This window comes from Plecotus auritus (assembly GCF_963455305.1).
Source record: "Plecotus auritus genome assembly, chromosome: 2".
NCBI classification, from domain to species: domain Eukaryota; kingdom Metazoa; phylum Chordata; class Mammalia; order Chiroptera; family Vespertilionidae; genus Plecotus; species Plecotus auritus.
In genome coordinates this window covers 204,684,081-204,705,572 of record NC_137771.1, presented here as the reverse complement: position 1 = coordinate 204,705,572, position 21,492 = coordinate 204,684,081, and the positions used below count along the sequence as shown (strand labels likewise).

The 21,492-nt window shown below is 43.8% G+C and overlaps 1 protein-coding gene across 6 annotated transcripts in view; it reads left to right on the top strand.

Annotated features, from left to right (window-relative positions):
• LOC308242906 (IQCJ-SCHIP1 readthrough transcript protein) overlaps positions 1 to 9,963 on the top strand; it is a 687,650-nt gene extending 677,687 nt beyond the window's left edge. For all 6 annotated transcript variants that reach the window (XM_080657696.1, XM_080657697.1, XM_080657698.1 and 3 more), the window contains 2 exons: positions 1,858 to 1,951; positions 6,601 to 9,963. In XM_080657696.1, coding sequence (XP_080513822.1) covers positions 1,858 to 1,951; positions 6,601 to 6,652 — 146 coding nt within the window. In that variant the 3' untranslated portion in view covers positions 6,653 to 9,963. The remainder of the gene's footprint in view (positions 1 to 1,857; positions 1,952 to 6,600) is intronic.
• The last annotated feature ends 11,529 nt before the right edge of the window (positions 9,964 to 21,492 follow it).

Sequence of the window (21,492 nt, the reverse complement as noted above, 5' to 3'; positions counted from 1 at the left end):
GTCTGGAATTTGCTTTAAAATAGTTCAGTAGGAGAAAGGGAGAGCAATGAGGCAAGATTGGCTAGTTGAAGCTAGATGGATGCATGGGGCATTCTTAAACTATGCTCTTTGCTTTTGTATCAGTTTGGAATTTCCCATAATAAAAAGTTTAAAACTTCATATGGGGAAAATATTCCTGTGCACAATGCAGGCACTGTCCTGGGTACGAGCATAAAACCCTACCCCGAGAACACACTGGAAAAATTAGAAAGAATTGGACATCTTCAGTGTCAAGTTAATACATTCAGTATTGTTTTAAAATCAAGAAGAGATAAAGAATTCTTTCATCTGCAAAATAAGCCAGTCAGAGAAAGACAAATACCATTGATGTCACTAATATGTGGAATCTAATGAACAAATGGAACTGGAAGCATGGATAATGGATACATGGCACAGACTGGCAGGAGCCAGAGGGGAGGGCGGTAGGGTGGCTGGATAAAGCAGGCAAAGGGATTAGCTAAAGAACATATATGCATGCCCCATGGACAGGGACAATAGTGTGGTAAAGGCCAAGGGAGGGGGAGGCTGAGGGAGGTGAGGGTGGGCAAAGGGGGTGATGGGGGTGTCGGCAATAATGTCAACATAAAAATTTTTTAATTGTAAAAATATTTTTAATAAAAAATAAAATTGAGAGAGTTTAACATTTTAATTAAGAAACCATAGATTCAATGGATTTCTAAAAATTCTACATTTTAATGTAGTTGAATAAATTACTGGGAGTGTTACTCTGTCAAGGGATATTTTACTACTGCAGCGTCTTCCTTGGATTTTTAAATACTAATAAATTGCCGTCTCGTCCTTTTCAGGGGCAGATGATGTTTTAGGCCTTAGCATGGTTCTTTCCCTCCCTTTCTTTTTAAAGTTGGAAACTAGTCTGAACTGAAGGCAGACAAATGCATCATTTGAAGTCAGGATCTCTAAAAGCATTTCCCAGGGGGACCTGGCTAAGTACCCACTTCCTTTCTTTGGTTTCCGGGCCCAGAGCTCTCGCTAAATGAGTTGTTCTCCCCTGTGTCCATGTGTCCAGACTTACAAGCTTTGATTCTTAGCTGAACTGAGGGGAAACCGCAAGAGAGAGCCCCTTGCTTGTTCATCGCTTTCAGAGGCAGAAGCCAGATTGACCCGTGCACTGATTTCAGGAAGATGAGAAATGTGTCCGTGTATTTTATTCCCAGCATAAGCCCTGAGGAATATTTGCCTTGGTACCTGTTGTCCAGAGACTTTGGGGCTTATTTCCTCAGGCCTTACGCCCTGGCTTTCCGCTAATACCTTTCCCAGAGCAACCTGCACACAGGGCTGCTCCTTCCTGGACTGCGGGAAGCCCTGAGCATCCCTGAAGCACTTTCCTCCCCCGCTGGGCACCTGGGTCAGGCCGGCGGCCACTCCGACGCTCAGTGCAGCAGGCGCAGTGGAGAACTTAATAAACCCCAGACATTTTTGCTCACGTTTTTGTTTTTTGCTTTTCAAACAAAACCCCGCTTTTTCTAACAAGCTATTTCCCTAACAGTGAACAATTTTCCCCACTCTAATGTTAATGTTTTTGGAAATCCTTTGTACTTGACTCCTTTCCTTCCAGCACTCTTACAATTATGCAGATTAGTCATGTTCTCAAATTGATGGCTTCCCCTGAGCTTATGAGAAGCTCATATAAGAATTCTAAATTTTAACAGAAATGATATAGATAGATGATAGATAGACAGACAGACAGATAGATCTGTGATACATGTGCCCAGAAATCGTTACCCATTCTGACCTGGAAGCAGACTTACCTGGATGCGGTCCCACCTGTTTTTAAGTGCTCTCTTCTCTCTGCTCCAGGCTTGAATGAAGAGCTGGTCCAGCTGCTGCTCATCCGAGATGAGCTGCACACAGAACAGGACGCCATGCTGGTGGACATCGAAGACTTGACCAGGTCGGTGATGTTTCGCCCTTTCTAGAGAAGCCCTGGTCTGAAGTTTAAGAGTTAGGGCAAGAGCGTGCTCTGGAGAACTCCCTTCCTTCCTCCCATGGCTTCCTCACCTAATCCCTGCTGGTGTCCGCTGTTTAGATGGAGGGGAAGTGGCCAGAGCTGCTCTTTTCCAAATGCATTGCTTGTCACAGCCGTCCTCCCAGTGTGATGGGCACCAGGGCACTGGACCGTAGTAGGGTGCACCCGGGGCGGTCAGCGGTTGTGGCCCAGGAGGACTGTGTGCTGAAGGACTGGCCCTGGGGAGTTAGGTGCTAAGCCATTCCAGGCTGGCGAGTTTCCAGCGGATGAGCTGCCACGGGGTGGGTGCCACAAAATGGCACTTGCTGTTTTGTGACCCAACTCTTGATCGCATCTGCTATGCCCAGAAGGCAAGGGCACTGGCATCCTTCCACAGTACCAGTGCCACCAGATTGCTCTTACCGGGAAACGGGGGCGGGGGGGGGGGGGGGGCGGGGGGAGAGACTCTGGGACTTGAGTCTCTAGCCGGGCCTGGCTCCAAGTGCCTCTCTGTGAAGCGGCAAAGAGTGCCTCCTTCCCCAGGGGACAAGGAAACAAGGCTAATGCTGGCCAGGATCTTGCATTTGTTAGTTTTCCTTGTAGAAAAGCTCATCACCATAAGTATAGAAAGTACACAAAATACTGCGAGCATTCCTGGTATCTCACATTTACTTAGGCACCTTTTTATAGACAGTTTATCTGAAGTCTTTAAACCAGAAGGCAACAATTACTATCAATCCCAGAAATGGTATTCAGAGAGCAGAAGGCTCACTGAGGAAAGAAAGAACACTGCTTGTCACAATAACATTGGGCATTGGCCACGTGACCCACCGCCATCCTAAAGGAGCTTGAAAATGCTCCCAAGGACCCCTTCTCGGTGTGGCACGCTGGGAAAAATATTTTTCTAAATGCAAATGCTATAAAAATAGTCTGGGTGACAAAATAAATGCCACAGAACTCTGTTTAGGCTTTTTTTTAAAAAAAGACCTATCTAGGGGCAGCACTCTGTTTTGTAGGCTTTGAATAGTATACTGCCTCATCCCTAACAAAAAGACCAAAACAAAAACCAGAAGGCCTTCCCGTACCTTCTGAGCATATTTGCCTGCATCTGAAATAACACTCAAATCGCACTAACACTCAGTAATATTATTGCCATCTACAGATGTATTCAGGCACTGCACCAACAGCTATAAGATGCAACCCTTTTTGTCAATCTAAGAAATTTGCATGCATGTATTAAGATTACGGGAAACCAGTAGTGAAATATACAACCGGGACCGGCGTCTTTGAAAAATATGTGAACTCTTTGATAAATTCTACGATCTGCCTGTGGGAGCAGAGCCTTTTTCTTGGCCCCTCAAAGCAGCATTGGCCTCACTCGTTGCAAGGAGGACATGGAGAGGACCGCCTTCCCCCAAAGGGTTAAGTTATTAGGATTGCAGTGTGTTTTTTGTGTCTCCTTTCAGATGGTGTGATCCTGGAAAGCAGGGCAGGCAGAACCAGGGGGGTAAAAGGAGAGGAGTCGCTAAGTTAAAGGTGTTGGAGGCATCCTTTAAATTGGATTCAATAGGGAGAAGTTTAATGTCCCTTCCCGACTGGTGGATTTTAACTTTGCTTATGGGGGAAAGGGAGGGTCCCTAAACGTCCCTCAAGGTAGCAATCCCAGAGCTTTGCAGCCAGGTCCGAGCCGGCGAAGAGCATGGCTGTGGGGCTTTCAGATGCGGCTGCACACTGGGTCTCACGTGTGGCTGCCTGGGTCTCATGCCCAGCGATCCTGATTTAATTATCATGTGGCATGGCCTGGGCATTAGGAGTTTCTAAAGCGCCCCGGATGACTTCAGTGCGCAGCCGAATGAGGACCACTGGTTTGTAGGATGCCTCTTTGGAGACGTGCTCCCTGGCTCCCCGAGACTGGGGTAGGATACTCCCACGTAGAGCCTAATCATCTGTGCTGCGTCGTCTGCTGTCTGTCCCTGCCTGACTGTAAACCCCCTGAAAGCAGAGACAGCGCCATTCTCATTCATTGCTGCATCCCCATAGCGAAGACGAGGACTGCCAGGTACACAGTAGGTCCTCAATAACGACTGTTGATAAAAAGGAGTCCTTTGGGGCTTTCCTATAAATAACTGATGAGTACCTTTTAATTGTATGGACTGAAACCCTTTCCCTCCTTCGTTTAAAATGTTAATGAAATACACCATTTTTAAAACTTACTATTAAGCATAGTTGTTCTACAATCTTATATTAGTTATATTAGTTTCTGTACAATATAGTGATTCGACATTTTTATACCTTACAATGTGATCACTCCACTAATTATAGTAATCATTTGTCACTGTGCAAACTTATCACAATATTATTGACTATATTCCCATCCCCCTTTTCACCCATCCACCTAACCCATCCCTTCTGGTAATCATCTCTTTGGTCTCTGTTTCTATTAATCTATTTTTGTTTTATATGTTTGTTTTGTTTTTAGATTCTACATATAAGTGAAACCATATGGTATTTGTATTTCTCTGTCTGGCTTATTTCACTTAGCCTAATAGCCTCTAGATCCATCCATGTTGTCACAGATTGCAAGATTTTATTCTTTTTTATTGCTGCATAATATTTCTGTGTGTGTGTGTGTGTGTGTGTGTGTGTGTGTGTGTGTACGTGTACCACATCTTTATCCATTCATCTATTGATGGACACCTAGGTTGCTTCCATATCTTGGCTATTGTAAATAATGCTGCAATGAACATATGGGTGTTCATTGAATTAGTGTTCTCGCTTTCTTTGGGGAAGTGCTCATAAGTGGAATTGCTGGGTTGTATGGTATATCTGTTTCACCCTTGTATATATCTCTCAAAATAATACCCAATTTTCAATATTTCCCAAAGCAATATCCTGTCTGTTCTTTCCTTCTTTCTCAGAAAAAAACAAAAAAACAAAACCTTGCTCTGGGTGTGCATACATGTGTGTGTGCACATGCACTCATAGATACATATTTTAAAACTGCCATAAGAACTAGAATTCAGTTAGCTATAGTGGAATCTTAGCTTACTGGGCATCAAAATATTTCTTGAACTGAATTTGTTAAGGGGGGGCCAGGAGCTACTTTATGAATATGATCAAGATTCTTTTATACATATAAATAGGGCCATGAGGTGGTCCGTTAAAGAGCATATATATATATTTTTATTTTTTATTTTTTTAGGGAAAGAGGATATCTTTTTCTTGAGTTCCTTTATTGTTAAATGAATATCACCAATTATTTGTGGGCTGTTGACTGTGGCAAGGACTCTTGTGACTTCCCTGTTTCTGAACGTATTTGTGGTTTGTCTTCTCTGTACCATAGATATGAGACATTCTGCATAAAACAGCGAGTTAAACTTGACGTCATTGACCACTCAGATGAGGGCAGCACACAAAACTGCCCGATCCTTTGGGTACAGCTGGGAGCCACAACCCGAGATGCTTTTCTCTTGCCAAATTTGCAACTTCCTAATATCCTTATCCTTCTTCAAAACACGTGTCTTTTGCAGCCTTCAGACCCTACCATTCTCTGAGAAGACGGTTAATTAGTGCCCATGTAAGTGATAGAAGCAGCTTAGCCATTCCTCCCACCGTCTCCACCGGGCACGTGCCGGGTTAACCACGCTTTGGGCTCAAAGGCCATGGTAGGGCTGGATGAATAAGAAGACTCACCCCATCCTACCCCTACCCTCACTGCCATGATCATGCCCTTTGGACTATTTGAGGGGGGAAAAGTATACAAAAGCATACACCTACAAAAGCCTACCATTTGCTAGGACAGTGGTTGGCAAACCGCGGCTTGTGAGCCACATCCGGCTCTTTGGCCCCTTGAGTGTGGCTCTTCCACAAAATACCATGTGCGGGCGCGCACGTACAGTGCGATTGAAACTTCATGGCCCATGCGCAGAAGTCGGTTTTCGGCTCTCAAAAGAAATTTCAATCGTTGTACTGTTGATATTTGGCTCTGTTGACTAATGAGTTTGCCGACCTAGTGCTAGGAAGACATTAGCTTTGTAAGAATGGCGTTAGATTGCTGGCTTCCAATTCCTTTTGGGAGCCTTGCCAATATGTGTGTCTGTGCACGTGTTCAGATAAAGTAGTCACGAAGTTACTTTCAGTCACCCCACCTTGTTTTGACTCTCTGCTTAGCGCTTGTTTTCTGTCTGCTCACTCCTTGTTTGCTGCTTGTTCCTTTCTTGTCTCTCTCCTTTGGAATATTCACTCCATGAGAACAAAGACCTCGTTGTCTACTCACCACCAAACCCCTCGCGTCAGCAGCCGTGCCGGGCACATAGGGAACATTTGTTGAATAAATGATCCCAGAGACTTATCGCTCCTCATTTTTAAACACAGCACTTTAACCGGTCTGAGGTTCATCCAATGGCTCATTAAATAAAAGGACTCGTGCATAGAATATAAAAACTGAAGAGGGAAAATCCATTTGAATTAAGATCTATTTCTTGATTTCACGATGAGTAACTGAACCTCAGTTTGGAGGATGTTTTAGCTGTTGATTGGAAAGCAGCTTGGGTCTTTCCCCTTCGCACTAACCAGTTGATTTATTAATTTTGCAGACATGCCGAAAGTCAGCAGAAGCACATGGCAGAGAAAATGCCTGCAAAGTGAAGAGGAGCCATCCCATCGGAGGACAAGCTAGATGTCGTTTTGCTTCTGTGGTTGTAAAAATGCTGTTGCGCAAGGTGGCGCAGAAACAAACAAACATCAGTGTTAGTCACTCATTGATAATGTCTGAAGCTTCATGTCCAGTGATTGGCCTTTGCTTCTTTTTCTTTCTTTTTTTTCCACATTTTACCAGATGAATTTAATTGACATTTTCAGAGCATTACACCCCAAAACTGCAGGGCACACGTTCCCCTCAACTGCACATGGAACACCCTGTAGGACAAACCACATATTAAACCACAAAACAAGCTTAAATGAATTTAAAAAGATTTAAATCATTCCACACACCTCCCACCCACCCCCAGCCACAATGGCATAAAACTAGAAATCAGTTAAAAAAAAAAAAAAACCTGAAAAACACACAAACACATGGAGGCTAAATAACCTGCTACCAAACAGTGAATGGGCTAACAATGAGACCAAGGAAGAAATCAAAGGATACCGTGATCCCTGGCTGCTGTGGCTCAGTTGGTTGAGTGCCGTCCGGTTCCATTCTGGGTCAGGGCACACGCCCGGGTTGTGGGCTCAATCCCCAGTAGGAGGCATGCAGGAGTCGGCCAATCGATGTTTCTCTCTCACATTGATGTTTCTCTCTCTCTCTCTCTCTTCCTCTCTCTCTAAAGTCAATAAAAACATTAAAAAAAAAAAAGATACCTCAAGACAAGTAAAATAAGAACACAACCGCAAATCCATGAGACACAGGGAAAGCAGTCCCAAGAGGGAAAGCAGCAGCAACAGAGGCCCACCTCAAAAAACAAGTCTCAAACCAGCAATGGACCCTTTCACCAGAAGGCAGGTTTTGAATGAACCCATTGGATTATTTTAAAATGTGTACCATGATCTTCATTGGATTGATTGATTGTTGTTATGGCAGCAGTATTTTTTTTTTTTTTTTTGTGAGTAAAGTTCACCAAACATAAAATTAACCATTTTAAAATGAAAAATCCAGTAGCATTTGGTACATTTACAATGTTGTGCAATGATCACTTCTATCTAGTTCCAAAACATTTCGTCACCCCAAAAGGCAACCACATCCCCATGAAATGGTCACTCCCCATGGCCCCTACCGCAGTCACTGTCAGCCACTTGTCTGATTTCTGTCTCTATGGATTCACTTATTCTGGAAATTTCATATAAAAGGAATCATACAATAGAAAAGACAAGTTTTCCCTTAAAAACATAAAACAATGATAGGCAGACCCCTACTAAAATTGAAGAGTAAGTACTACACAAAATTAAATTCAGAGCAGGAAAATCATTTTCACAAGAGAGCACTTCATCTTGAAGTCTTCATTATCTGATGTAGGCCAGGAGTCGATTAATTCCAGGTTTGCTGAAAGCCCAGGAACAGCGTCCACAAGCTGGAGTTTTGTGCAGCCTGTTCTTCTCCTTCGTCTTCAGAACTCTCCTTCGTCTTCAGAACTCTCATTCGCTGTCCTTGAATTTGTTTTTCCTGATACTTGTATTGGATAGATTCCTGTAGACCAAGATTGCTACTTTCAGAATACTTTTTAGGTCTTCTTCATTTGGTCATTGCTTTCCATCTGATCGACTTTTGTGCCTCTATTTAATAAAAATCCCACCATATGCTCTTTGCTTTCCTTTAGAGTAAGTGAAAGTGGTCCGAGGTCATCCTCGTGTCCGCTTCAGTGTTTGCCTTGTATGAAAGCAGCTTTGCTACTATAGCTGTATTTTCACCAGTGACAGCACAGTGGAGAGCAGTGTTGCCGTTTATGCCCACTGCATTTGGACCAGCACCATGGTCTAACAGAATAGTTGCCCATTCCTCTTCCTGGCATCGTATGGCCTTAATCAGAGCTGTTCTGTTTTCAATGTCACAGGGGTGCAACAGGCATTCTCTGTCTGCTGGGAGGGAGAGCGGCCACTCCTGGATGGCCATAGGCACAGGCCAGATGTAGAGCAGTCCTTTTTTTCTTAACGCTGTCATTCAAGCCACTTCACCTGTTCTGGTCCTTAGTCTTCAGAACTCTCATTCGCTGTCCTTGAATTTGTTTTTCCTGATACTTGTATTGGATAGATTCCTGTAGACCAAGATTGCTACTTTCAGAATACTTTTTAGGTCTTCATTCTAAGTTGGTCATTGCTTTCCATCTGATCGACTTTTGTACCTCTATTTAATAAAAATCCCACCATTTGCTCTTTGCTTTCCTTTAGAGTAAGTGAAAGTGGTCCGAGTTCATTCTCGTGTCCGCTTCAGTGTTTGCCTTGAATAAAAGCAGCTTTGCTACTATAGCTGTATTTTCACCAGTGACAGCACAGTGGAGAGCCGTGTTGCCGTTTATGCCCACTGCATTTGGACCAGCACCATGGTCTAACAGAATAGTTGCCCATGCCTCTTCCTGGCATCGTATGGCCTTAATCAGAGCTGTTCTGTTTTCAATGTCACAGGGGTGCAACAGGCATTCTCTGTCTGCTAGGAGGGAGAGCGGCCACTCCCGGATGGCCATAGGCACAGGCCAGATGTAGAGCAGTCCTTTTTTTCTTACCGCTGTCATTCAAGCCACTTCACCTGAACAAGAGAATGTTTCACTCTCCATTTGTTGCCTGGGCTGGCAGCTTTGTGGATCTTTCCCATATCTTTGTCTGGAATGTGGTAGCATGCCCTCTGTCTCCCACACCACTCCTCCCGGGCTGGCGGCGGAGCCCAAGGGGAACACGTCCAGCCTCCTTCGAAAGGTAAACCTCTCCTTCACACGAGAGCCCACGAGCTTCAGAGAAGCCTCGCCTCCCTCCATTTTTCTCGACTCCTGAGCCCCAAACTCTAGATAAGCCGACCACCTCACTCCACAGCATTCAAGCAGGGCAGTTTCCTGGCCTTTGCTTCTTAATTTATTTTAATTTTTTTACTGTGCCACTAAATATCAGGCATTTTAATAAAATATTGTTACAGAAATGTACAGTGCTTACACCATCACAAAATCCAAAAGGGTAGTTTTTATTTGTTTAGAGATTTTCAGTTGGAGCAGTATTTTACCATTGACTACTTTCATTCTTCACTGTAGTTTTAAAGAACTGTAAATGACGGTGCTATACAAGTCAAAAATACATGCCTGCCTCGTAGTGAAGTTGTAGCTCTCCGTAATATGTATATTTGAATCAGTTTTCAACATTTTGTGAATGTTGACTACCTGAAGTTCATTTTTAGATGTGCTATTAACATTCTGTTGGATTCAGAGGGTTCCTTGAAAGTTTTATGTATAAATATGTAAAATAAAAATTAAAACTTTGTTTCATATGATATGTCTTTTTGCTCACTAGCAAGTCCTACCCTGGCTATATTTCTTCCCTTTTCACTCTTCCTCAACCATATTCCCCACCAGGAATTTTTGTAGTTTTAACCACTTCTACGGGTCTCATGAAGAAAATTGCCAAGTCTGAAGAAGTAGGTTACAGGTTATTTTATCAGTGAACAAACGATGTGCTCTCCAGAGGACAAGCAATACAGTGATTTGCCAACAAGATGGGGAAGGGTGTGTGTGTGTGTGTGTGTGTGTGTGTGTGTGTGTGTGAAAGAGAGAGAGAGAGAGTGTGTATGTGAGGGTATGTATGAATGAGTGTGTGTGTGTGTGTGTGTGTGTGTGTGTGTGAATGAGTGTAAGTGTATGTTTGTGAGGGTATGTGTGAATCAGAGTGTGTGTGTGTGTGTGTGTGTGTGACAACATCCAAGCTAGTGCTTCTGTTACTGCTCAGAGTTACCAATCTGGAATTCTAGCACTGCACCATTTCACAGCTGCTGGTCTTGTCAGAGCCCATGACTGCATCAAAACTCGGTTTAACAAATTGGCCACATGAATACACAATGCTTGCACTCATGCTTTTCTTCAGGCCAGCTGTGGCCATTTTTCCAATTTTAATCACTTCCACTGGTCTCATGAAGAAAAATGCCCAGTCTAGCCCGGTGTGGCTCAGTGGTTGAGCGTTGACCTTTGAACCTCGAAAGTCATGGTTCAATTCCTAGTCAGGGCACATATCCGGGTTGCAGGCTCAATCCCTAATGTGGGGTGTGCAGGAGGCAGCCGATCAATGATTCTCATCATTGATGTTTCTATCTCTCCCTCTTCCTTCCTTTCTGAAATCAATAAAAATATATCTATTGGTTGTTATCTATTTGTATTTAAAAATATAAAAAAAGAAAAATGCCAAGTCTAAAGAGTATTCTCCAATAAGTAAGTAGAGAGCTTCAGAAAATCAAAGTAATTAGCTAGCATCCATGCAGGTGTTAGGGAACCATAAACTAAAGCAGAGATGAACAACATTCCAGAACCACCCACAGACCACCTGGTTTCACCAAGTAAGAAGGTCCATGATGTAATCTGAAAATAGAAGTTTAGACAACTGTCTACACTTTCCTTTCTTAAAAATATCCAGTAAGATAGTGCCTTCGGTGATCCTGGATCTGTCTCTTGCTTCAACAGTGTTTGCATGGAACAGACCCCAGGGACGCCCCTTCTTCCAGGGGCGTCACCACCCCTTCAGAAGAACCTCCTCTGAGACCAGCCAACATAATGTCACCACCTTCAGAAGAACCTCCTCTGAGACCAGCCAACATAATGTTTTTTTCCTGCCTTAGCTCCTTATTGCCAAAACCATGAGCTCCCAAATTCGTCAGAATTATTCCAACTGGGTGGAGGCTGCAGTCAACCACCCGGCCCGCCTGCATCTGCGGGCCTCCCACACCTACCTCCCTTTGGACGATGTGGCTCTGGAGGGCTGGGGCCACTTCTTCCTTGAGTTGGCGGAGAAGAAGCATGAGGCTTCCGAGCATCTCTTAAAGTTGCAAAACCAGCGTGGTGGCCGCGTTCTCTCCAGGACGTGCTGAAGCCTCCCAAGATGAGTGGGCAAAACTCAGAGCCATGGAAGCCTGTCCTTGGAGAGGAACCTGAACCGGGCCCTTTGGGAGCTGAAGGCCTGGGTTCTACCTGTGCACACCCTCAGCTCTGTGACCTCCTGCAGAACCACTTCCGGGGTGAAGAGGTGAAAGGCCCACCCTTGAGCATGACTAAGAGCCTTTGGAGCCCAGAGGCCTTTGAGGGGCCCCTCTGCACCCCCCCGCCCCCCGGTATCTGGCTTTTTCCTGAGCCTCTCCCCGAAACTGCTAGCTATTTTTTTAACTACCTTGAAGCCTTCTCCCATGCATTGGACCAAATGGGAACAAGCTTTTTGCAGAAAAAAAAATCTTGCTAGGTATTTTAAGTAATAAAGAGTTGCTATTATCAGAGTCTTCTATTATCTTAAATTATAACACTAGTTTTTCTGGGCCTCTATCAAGTTGTTTCATTTGTAAAAGAAAAAGTAGCCCATAGATATATTTTCGATTTTATGAGTTGGCTATTGCGCAGGAGAGCTTGTTCACCACTGAGCTAAAGGGTGGGGCCCAAAGTCCTCTCTGCCCAGAGATCTCTAACTGAGCGCTGAATTCCTGCACCAGCTGTCAGTCATCTGGGTTGATACCAGTCCTGAGAATCCAGGCCTGGCAGCTGGGTGAGAATATTGGTCAGTAAGCAGTGACTCCCATCTTTAGCTGCACAGGCAATCACCTGGGACCCCCAAAGGCACTGATTGAATTGGTCCAGCATGTGGCCTGTGTATCGGGATTTTTAAGGTCCCTAGGTAATACTGATGCTGAGAACCACTGCCTTAGACTTTCTTCCTTTTTAGCTTTTCTTTAAGCATTTTTTTAGTATCTATTTTTTTATTATTATTATTAAATTTACTAGAGGCCTGGTGCATGAAATTCATGCACGGGGTGTGGGGGGGTGTGGGAGGGTGGGCCCTCAGCCCGTCCTGCAACAACACCAGTGTCCCGCACCTTGGCCGGCCTCTGGCCAGAGGCCCACCTGCCTGCCCTCCATGGGCCAGGGCACGCAGGACACTAGGGCTGGTCGCCGGGAAGACGCCGCCAGCGTCTAGCACCCCAGCCGCTATGGGTGCTGCCATCTTTGTGATGGAGTGATGGTTAATTTGCATATTACCCTTTTATTAGATAGGATTGGGGTGACATTGGTCAACATGAACATATAGGTTTCAGGTGTGGGTTTCTATGTTACAACATCTGTATATTGCACCGTGTGCCCACCACCCAAAGACAAATTCTAATTTTTTCTAATTAAAATGTATTGCTATTAATTTGGACTTCTGGGGAGAGCCGGTCTGGAAGAGTGCCAGTGCCAAGTAAGAGCGGTCATGTGACCCAAAAACCTCCTTCAGTGACATCCGCAGCCTGGAGTCCTGACGCTGGAACTCAACCCACCAAGACTTAAGGTTTTCAATTCTTGCTAGAATTGCCCATTTTAATAAAAATTTAGAAATGAGTTTTCTCTTTGTCTTAAGCAATATAAACTCTCTGGCTAGAAATATGTTCTGAAGAAATCCGTGGACTCTAAATTCTCCAGTTGTTTGAAGCCCACAATCATAACTAGAGCCCCCACATGGAGAAAGAAGAGACGTCACATCACAAGGGCCCCTGGAAACACCCCCGGGGTCAAAGCCAGCCGAAAGTAGGGAGTTGTCCCCACACCCGAGACCCTCAAAGGAGATTACACTTGGTGCCCCACATTCCTTTCACACTTCTCTGCCCCTGGCAGAGATGTCACCGCATGACTCACCTCCAAGGGGATTCTTTCAAACTTGGGTCTTTCTATCACCGGACACTTGGGTTGTTTCCATGTCTTGGCCACTGTGAATAATACTGCAATGAACATAGGGGTGCTAAATTTAAATTTTTTTTAATTGGGTCTTTCTAGTTCTATTGCTTAGGGTTTTTTGGCAAGGACTGGGATGATTCACAACAAGATTCTCATCTGCACTGTGATATGTGATCCCATCTCTGTAAAAATAAATTGAAACACAAAACCTATTGGTTGTTATCTATTTGTATCAGCATGGAGAAAGGTATGTGAGAATACATTCCAAGTTTTAACATTGAAATCTGGAGGAGTGATGGGGCTTGAAGATTGACATTATTTTTTCCTTAAGCATCTGTTCTGTAAATTATATAACAAAACTAGGACCCTTAACCAGGCTTAATTGGAATGCTAGACTACCTGACCTAAAAAATAGGCCATCCTTGCTTCCCAGTTTTAAGAAAATAAGGAGTGAGAGTGCACCAGCTGTGGGGCCAGATGGGGTAGGACACAAAAGCTGACTCCACCATCTTCCTAGTGATTTGACTTTGAGCGAGTTGCTACAACTCCATTTTATCTTATTTTACCACCTGAAAATAAGCTGTTTTGGGATTATTCTAAAGATTGAATAAAATAGTGTCCATGAAAGTACCTGGCACCCAGTAGATTCTCACTAAACAATTGTTGAAAGAAGTGAATGATCAGAATTTGAGTGAAGGAGGAATTCTGTATTTTACCAGTTTCTGATTTAACACATCCTTATGGGATTTTTTCTTGTTTATTCATAATTAATTTACAAAACAGATGCTTAAGGAAAAAAATAATATAAATCTCTTCAAGACCCATCTCTCCTCCAGACATCAATGTTAAAACTTGGAATGTGCTGGGGTCTTGTTCCAGCATTACAAAGGGTTCAGCAATCTGGAGAAAGGCTGTGCATAGATTAAGTAAGAGTCCAAAGACAAAAGATAATTTTGAAAGGCATTGGGGGTCAGAGGAGCTTCGGCTAAAGGAGCTAAAGTTCTCCTTGTCTCAGGACCCTTGCTTTTTATTAACACAATTTGTCCTAAGGCAAGGTGGAGATAATACACTTCAAAGGGTAGGGTACAGAAGCATTGTTAGATTGGGGAATAGCCTACAGCTGTTCAGGTGTTTGGCCAACAGGAGGCAATAACATGTAGATTGAGATGGCCTGAGCTGTCTGGCAGCAAACAATCATCCTATCCAGGTTTGGGAGAAGTGCCTTTCAGCCATTCCAACAGGTGATTATATATGTGACTCAGCCCTTGTTGAGTCCCCAAGTTTCATCAACCTTTTGATGAAACCCTTGTAATTATGACATGCTGGAATTGGCTTCCAGCAGGAATGTATGCTCTCACACACCTTTCTCCATGCTTATACAAACAGATACAACCAATTAGGTTTTTTGTTTCAGTTTGTTTATAAAAGGTAGGATCATATAAAACATAGTGCTTTGAGAAAGATAAATATCACATGATCTCACTCATTTGTGGAATATAATGAACAACATAAACTGATGAACAAAAACAGACCCAGAGACAGAGAAGCATGGATCAGACCGTCAAACCTCAGAGGGAAGGTAGGGGAAGGTGGGAGGGGAAGAGATCAACCAAAGGACTTGTATGCATGCATATACGCCTAACCAATGGACACAGATACCAGGGGGGTGAGGGAATGAGGGGGGTGGTTAGTGGGCAATGGGGGGATAAGGACACATATGTAATACCTTAACCAATAAAGAAAAAAATAAAATAAATAAAACATAGTGCTTTGCAACCTGCTTTGTCCATGGACACCTCTCCAGATGAGCCTATACAGATCTAAGTCATTTTTAACTGCTGTATAATCACCCCCATATGATGGAACATAGTTTATTCAGCTATTCTCTTTAATTATGGGCATTAAGATATTTCCAGATTTCTTACACTAAGCACAGTGATGCAATAAGCATGCTTGTACTTGCATCTACCTGTGCTTTTATTCTGTGATAACCTTTCTTCTTTAACCCTCACTTAGTATTTTGTTTAGACTAGAGGCCCAGTGCATGATATTTGTGCACTGGGATGGGGGTCCCTCAGCCCAGCCTGTGCCCTCTTGCAGTCTGAGACCCCTCAGGGGATGTCTGACTGCCAGGTTAGGCCCGCTCCCCGTGAGGGGTCCTTAGCGCTACTGTGGAGGCAGGAGAGGCTCCCGCTACCGCTGCTGCACTCGCCAGCCATGAGCCCAGCTTCTGGTTGAGGGGCGCTCCCACTGTGGGAGTGCACTGACCACCAGGGGGAAGCTCCTGCGTTGAGCGTCTGCCCCCTGGTGGTCAGTGTGCATCATAGCGACTGGTCATTATGCCGTTCGGTTGATTTGCATATTAGCCTTTTATTATATAGGATACTGCAGAGTATAGAGAGCTAATTAAGAAAGGGAAGACCAAATGAAGCCATTGCAGGAAAGTTCGATTTCTTGCAACAAAATTGGACCAATCCCCTTGTCTGACAAACACAAACTCATTTTCATCTTTAAAGAGTATGGGTATCACTTCCTTGATGTAAATGTTTCTCTCTCTCTCTCTCTCTCTCTGTCACACACACACCACACACATGCACACAGCCTCCAAGGACTGTCATCTACCTTCTGAATACAGATTTTTCTCTATTTCCTGTTTGAAGGGGGAGGCAAACCTCAGTCACCTTTGTAACTATAGCCCTCGGCACAGAAGCAGGCAGTCTTCTGAAGAGAAACTCTATGATCATTGGGATCTGCCTTTTTGTCGCTTCCATTAACAGGTGGCACTCTTTATGCTGCTCCTCGAAGTTGAGGGCTGAGCCTCTCAACCTGACTTCCCCACAGGTTTAATCTCTCTGTTCTCAAGCTCCATCCCCCATGACTTGTTGACTCTTCCTTTTGTCCTTGATCTCTCCAAAGTTTTGATTATAATCCAGAGACTTTCTTTTCACACTGTCTCTAATTAAACTGCCCTATGGCAGGTACGGCTAGCCATTTGCTAAAATTTATGCCTCCCATCATGTTCACAGTTATAGAGTTGTCCCTGGGAAGTGGCTAAATAGGAACTATATTTCTCTCCCACCACCTCCTTGCATTTAGATGTGACCCATAACTGATTTTCATCAAGAGAATGTGAGTGGGTGTGATGTGTCTTAATTCCAGCCAAGACTTTGAAGAAGGGATTTGCCTTCTCCATGCTTTCTCCTTGTTTTATCAGCTGCAATCACAAGAACCTAGGATATGGCAGAGCCACAATATGGAAGGAGTCTGGGTTGGGTCCTTGAGCCCACTGCATGGGGACAGCTGCCTGCTGTCCAGCAAGATTTGTCTCAGACATTTACAGGCATGATTATGTAAGAGCCATTATACTGCATCAAATCTTTTTGTTACAACAGCTGGCACTACCATAACTGATGCATGTCCTTAACAAGGAAAACCATAGTCCTTTAAAAAAGAGCTAGAACACAAATCTAGGTCTCTGAATACAAACCCTCAGGTTTGTGTTCTTAACCTTCATGCCACAATGCTTCTAGAGGTCCCACCTCTTTCCTCTGAAACATCTTCTCTAGGTCAGTGACTTACCCTTTTTCAGTTTATGGACCTTGTCAGGTTAGTTCAAATCCTGTCCCCTATTCCATCTTTTCCTTTAGCCATTGGATCAGAATGAGATTTGTCATAAACAAACAATTCACATCAGAAATAAGAATATGGATTTTATTATGATGCCAGAAACACAAATATTTGTCAAGTGACTACAGGAGACTTTCTTTGGTGTCCCACAATCCTCTTTGATTGTTTAGTCCCACAGCTGAATTCTGATGCTTAGAAAAAGCAATTACCTTTTGTATTGATGTTCATATATTTTTTCTAAATAAGATATGACACATTCATTATAAGATAGGTTGATGGGTAATGAGTTTTTCAGGATATTTTAATTGAGGCTTATAGTTCATTGTTGGTATAAATTAATATTATATTAAATAATTTATGAATTAATAGTCTGGCTATGCCAAATGAAAATTTCTGAGTGAGAATCCAAAAGGTCTTTCATTTAGTAGGAAATGACTTACCAGGATGAATTAATTGGTTGTAAGAAATTCTTTCCCGTCGCATGTTTCTCTTCATACATTTCTCTGTTCTAAAACAATGCTCTGCCTATGGTTGTAACACTGCCCTTGTTTTAAAAACCACTGAATGACCAGGTGATTAGGAAGACAAGTGAATTCTAATTTTGTGAATTTGATACATATTCATAAATAAAAACCAGTTGAAAAAAATATATAAAAATAAAAACCATTGAATGAACTACCTTTCACCAATATACAAGAGCACAGGGTAGGAAAGCAATAGTTATGGGAAAAGAGATTTTATTTCCACCCTCCAGACTAGGGCAGTTCAAACTTTCTTGGTGATTATTTACAACCAGAGTCTCTTTTCTCTTATATTCGATCGATACCTTATTTGCTTTTTGACTTTGCAGGAAATAGTGGCATGGAACTTGGCTCTGGTAAAGTGTAGACAAGGCTGGAAATAAGTTCTTTAATTTTCTGGCTCATAAAGTTACTTCCTTCCAGATGTCTGTTAGTTCTCAGTAGAAATTAGCCCATAATGACATGTCATCTCACCCTGTGAGGGTCTTTTTTAGGTCCCAGAGCATCCCTGCGTATTAGCAACGCATTTGAAAGACAGCAGGAGCCCATTCTTCACCTGAGGACAATTTAGATGTGAGGGTTAAAGACGCAGTGTTGACTCTTACAGGCAAAGGGAAAAAAGGACTTAAACTAATTTCTCACAAAGTGTCCCTTTCCTCTTTCCAGTGATGTGAAGGACTCTTGTCTATGTGGCTTTAAAAGGCTGGTTTTCAGATGAGTCATTGTCTCAGATGCAAATCAGACTGAGAATCAAGCACCAGGCAACTCTGTTGAGCTAATTTGTTAAGGGAAGTCATAAATGCCTTGGGAAGAATAATTAGGTGTGGGGATGTTTTGTATGGGACTAATAAATCCATCTCCCCACAGTTCTGGCTAAATCAAGAGTGGGAGAGAAACAGTACCGGGCCTTTTCTGAGCTCCCAAACCAGTCTCACCCACGCTGCAAGTGGGGGTGCTGGGTCTGTAGGGAGACAGCAGCTCTCACCTCATGGGCCTGAGGCACAGAGCAGGAGTGTGAGGCCTGGAGAATGGAAGTGCTGTTCATTAAGAGGCCTAGAGAACCAGGACAGCATCTGATGCTCCACCTTTGGCCCTGCCACAGCACTTCCAATGCATTTTGGTGCCTGGAACCCCTCTATCGAGGAGCCACCTGGTGGGTGTTGCCTCTGTGAGAGTCAGAGCTAGCGAACTGCCTGGAGGCAGCGAGGGAGCCTGCCTTCTAGGGACCTGCACTTTCCTATGAGAACATTCTTCATCACCGCAGTGGGACCCGGGAAGCTCAGGGCCAGGCCCACCCCCAGGAGGCCTGAGGCCTACAGGGGAATTGCCAAAGGCTGCCTTGACAGGGCTGAAGGGGCTGAATAAGCTGGGTTTTATGAATGTTGTAGGCAATACATAAACAATTAAATACCTCTTTTGAGTTTCCTCTACTTCTTGAACTGCTCTTGAAGCTACCTCCCCCAAACACTTAGGCAACAATCAGGAAATATAAATTAATGGGGTTGAGATGGAAGGGGCAAATCCAACAATAAAAATATAAATCATAGAAGTTTTAAATTATGCCCTTTTGGGCCACACTTAAAATGTGTTGTCTATTTGCTCCTTATAAGAAAGAGTCCTAGATAAACTGTTATAGTTTTGATATCTAAGTTGTATTCCAAGTCTTATTTTCTTTCTCTCTTGTTTTTTTTTTTTTTATATTAGCCCAACCCCCTGATTTGCATAGCTGGTGAGCCAATATTGTACTATCAATGCCCTCCCCAACCCACTAAAATAAAAAGTCTAAATGCCCATTTCCTCTTTTTTAAAAGTACACACATGTGTATCACTTCCTAAATTATACTCATTGTCAAGAATTTCGAACTATAAAATTATCCCAAGTGTTTGATTTTATCTGAGGCAGTAACTGCTCCTTTAAAACATCACAGTTGCCTTCATTTCATATCTTAGGAGCCTCGTACTTACTAGCTGGGGTCAAATACACTCCCTCATTCACAGAATTTTGAATTTTAAAGAAAACAGGATTATGCTGTACACCTGCAATTAATACAAAATAATACTGAATGTAAAGTGTAATTGACAATTTTTTTTAAAAAGCAGGAAGTTCACATACAAATGACTCTCATTTCAGGAGCATGCGTGGATCTTCCTTTACTGCCAACTACTGGGCCAGCAGCACTGTTTTCACATCACACCAGAAAGTGAAAGCCAAATCTTAGGGCTACTTCAGATTTCTGAGATTCCCAACCCACAGTTACCCCAGGCTTCTTGGCTCAAGATGAAAGCATTTTCATCAGGAATTCCTTGGCTTCAGTTTCCAGGCCAGTCATGCGAACTGTCCAAAAACATGGACCAGTCTCACCACACTGCAAGTGGGGGTGCTGGGTCTTTAGAAAGGGGGTAGCTTTGCCTTCCAGGTCCTGAAGCCCAGAGCAAGAGAAGGGAGAAAGTGAGGACTTGCCCAGGGCAGACTGGGGGAGAATGGAAGGGGTATTTGATAAAGCCAGTACCAGAGGCAGCTGGGACGGAGAAAAGAAGACATGGCAGGCAATATGCTAATAGGTTGGTTGAGATGTGTAGAGGGGGAAGGAGTTGGACCACTGGTTATATGCATCTCTCCCAGAGGTCTCATATACAGATGCATTTAGGGGCCACACTGGTAATACCAGTAACAGAAACAAGTTGGGTGTAAGACAGTGAGAAGCACATGACCTGACTAAAAGGATTCACAGTCAAGGAAATGCTAACTTTCTAACTGCTGGGCTGAACTGGCTTCTGCAAGACTTTTCTAAGATTTCAAAATATTCTACTTTTGTTACAGAGCTCATTACTTCTATTAACTAATGTTTCAGCCATATGACATTAGCCAACACTCAAAGTCATTCTTAAAAGAGCCCCACAAAATGTATTATGTTTACAGACAATAATATTACTACTGCACTGCAGAATGACAAGTTTATGAGTGTTTGGGGGAGAGATTCCTTTCAAATGTCAGTACCAATACTAGTCAAGTTTCTCTTGTAAATTTTTTAACACATAATGTTGTTTCTTTGCATTGTCTTCTAGGAAGCAAAGAACTAAATTTGCAGCCCACCTATGACAAATTGAAGAAGAGCTTGGAGTAATGTAATTCCTAGTTTACTGTATTATCCCTTTAAGTTGCTACAAACTCTTTTGGGAAACCAAAAAAAAAAAAAAGGAGGGGAACATCATAAGCAAATAAATATCTCTATGTATTTATTTATCTTTATATGTATCTGTATTTTTATTTACATACTAGAGGCCCGGTGCACGAAATTCGTGCACGGGGGGGGGGGGGGTGTGTCCCTCAGCCCAGCCTGCACCCTCTCCAATCTGTGACCCCTCGAGGGATGTCCGACTGCCCATTTAGGCCTGATCACATTGGGCCTCACAATCCAGGACTGCTGGCTCCCAACTGCTCGCCTGCCTACCTTCCTGATTACTCCTAACCACTTCTGCCTGCCAGCCTGATCACCCCCTAACCACTCCCTTGCCAGCCTGATTGATGCCTAACTGCTCCCCTGCCAGCTTGGTCACCCCTAACTGCCCTCCCCTGCAGGCCTGGTCACCCCTAACTACTCTCCCCTGCAGGCCTGGGTCCCTCCTAACTGCCTTTCCCTGCAGGCCTGATTACCCCCAACTGCTCTCCCCTGCCATCTTGGTCACCCCTAACTGCCCTCCCCTGCTGGCCTGATTGCCCACAACTGCCCTCCCTTTAAGGCCTGGTCCCTCCCAACTGCCCTCCCTTGCTGGCCATCTTGTGGTGGCCATCTTGTGTCCAGATGGGGGCAGGATCTTTGACCACATGGGGGCAGCCATCCTGTGTGTTGGAGTGATGGTCAGTCTGCATATTACTCTTTTATTAGATAGGATAGAGGCCTGGTGCATGGGTGGGGGCCAGCTGGTTTGCCCTGAAGGGTGTCCTGGATCAGGGTGGGGGTTCCCTTGG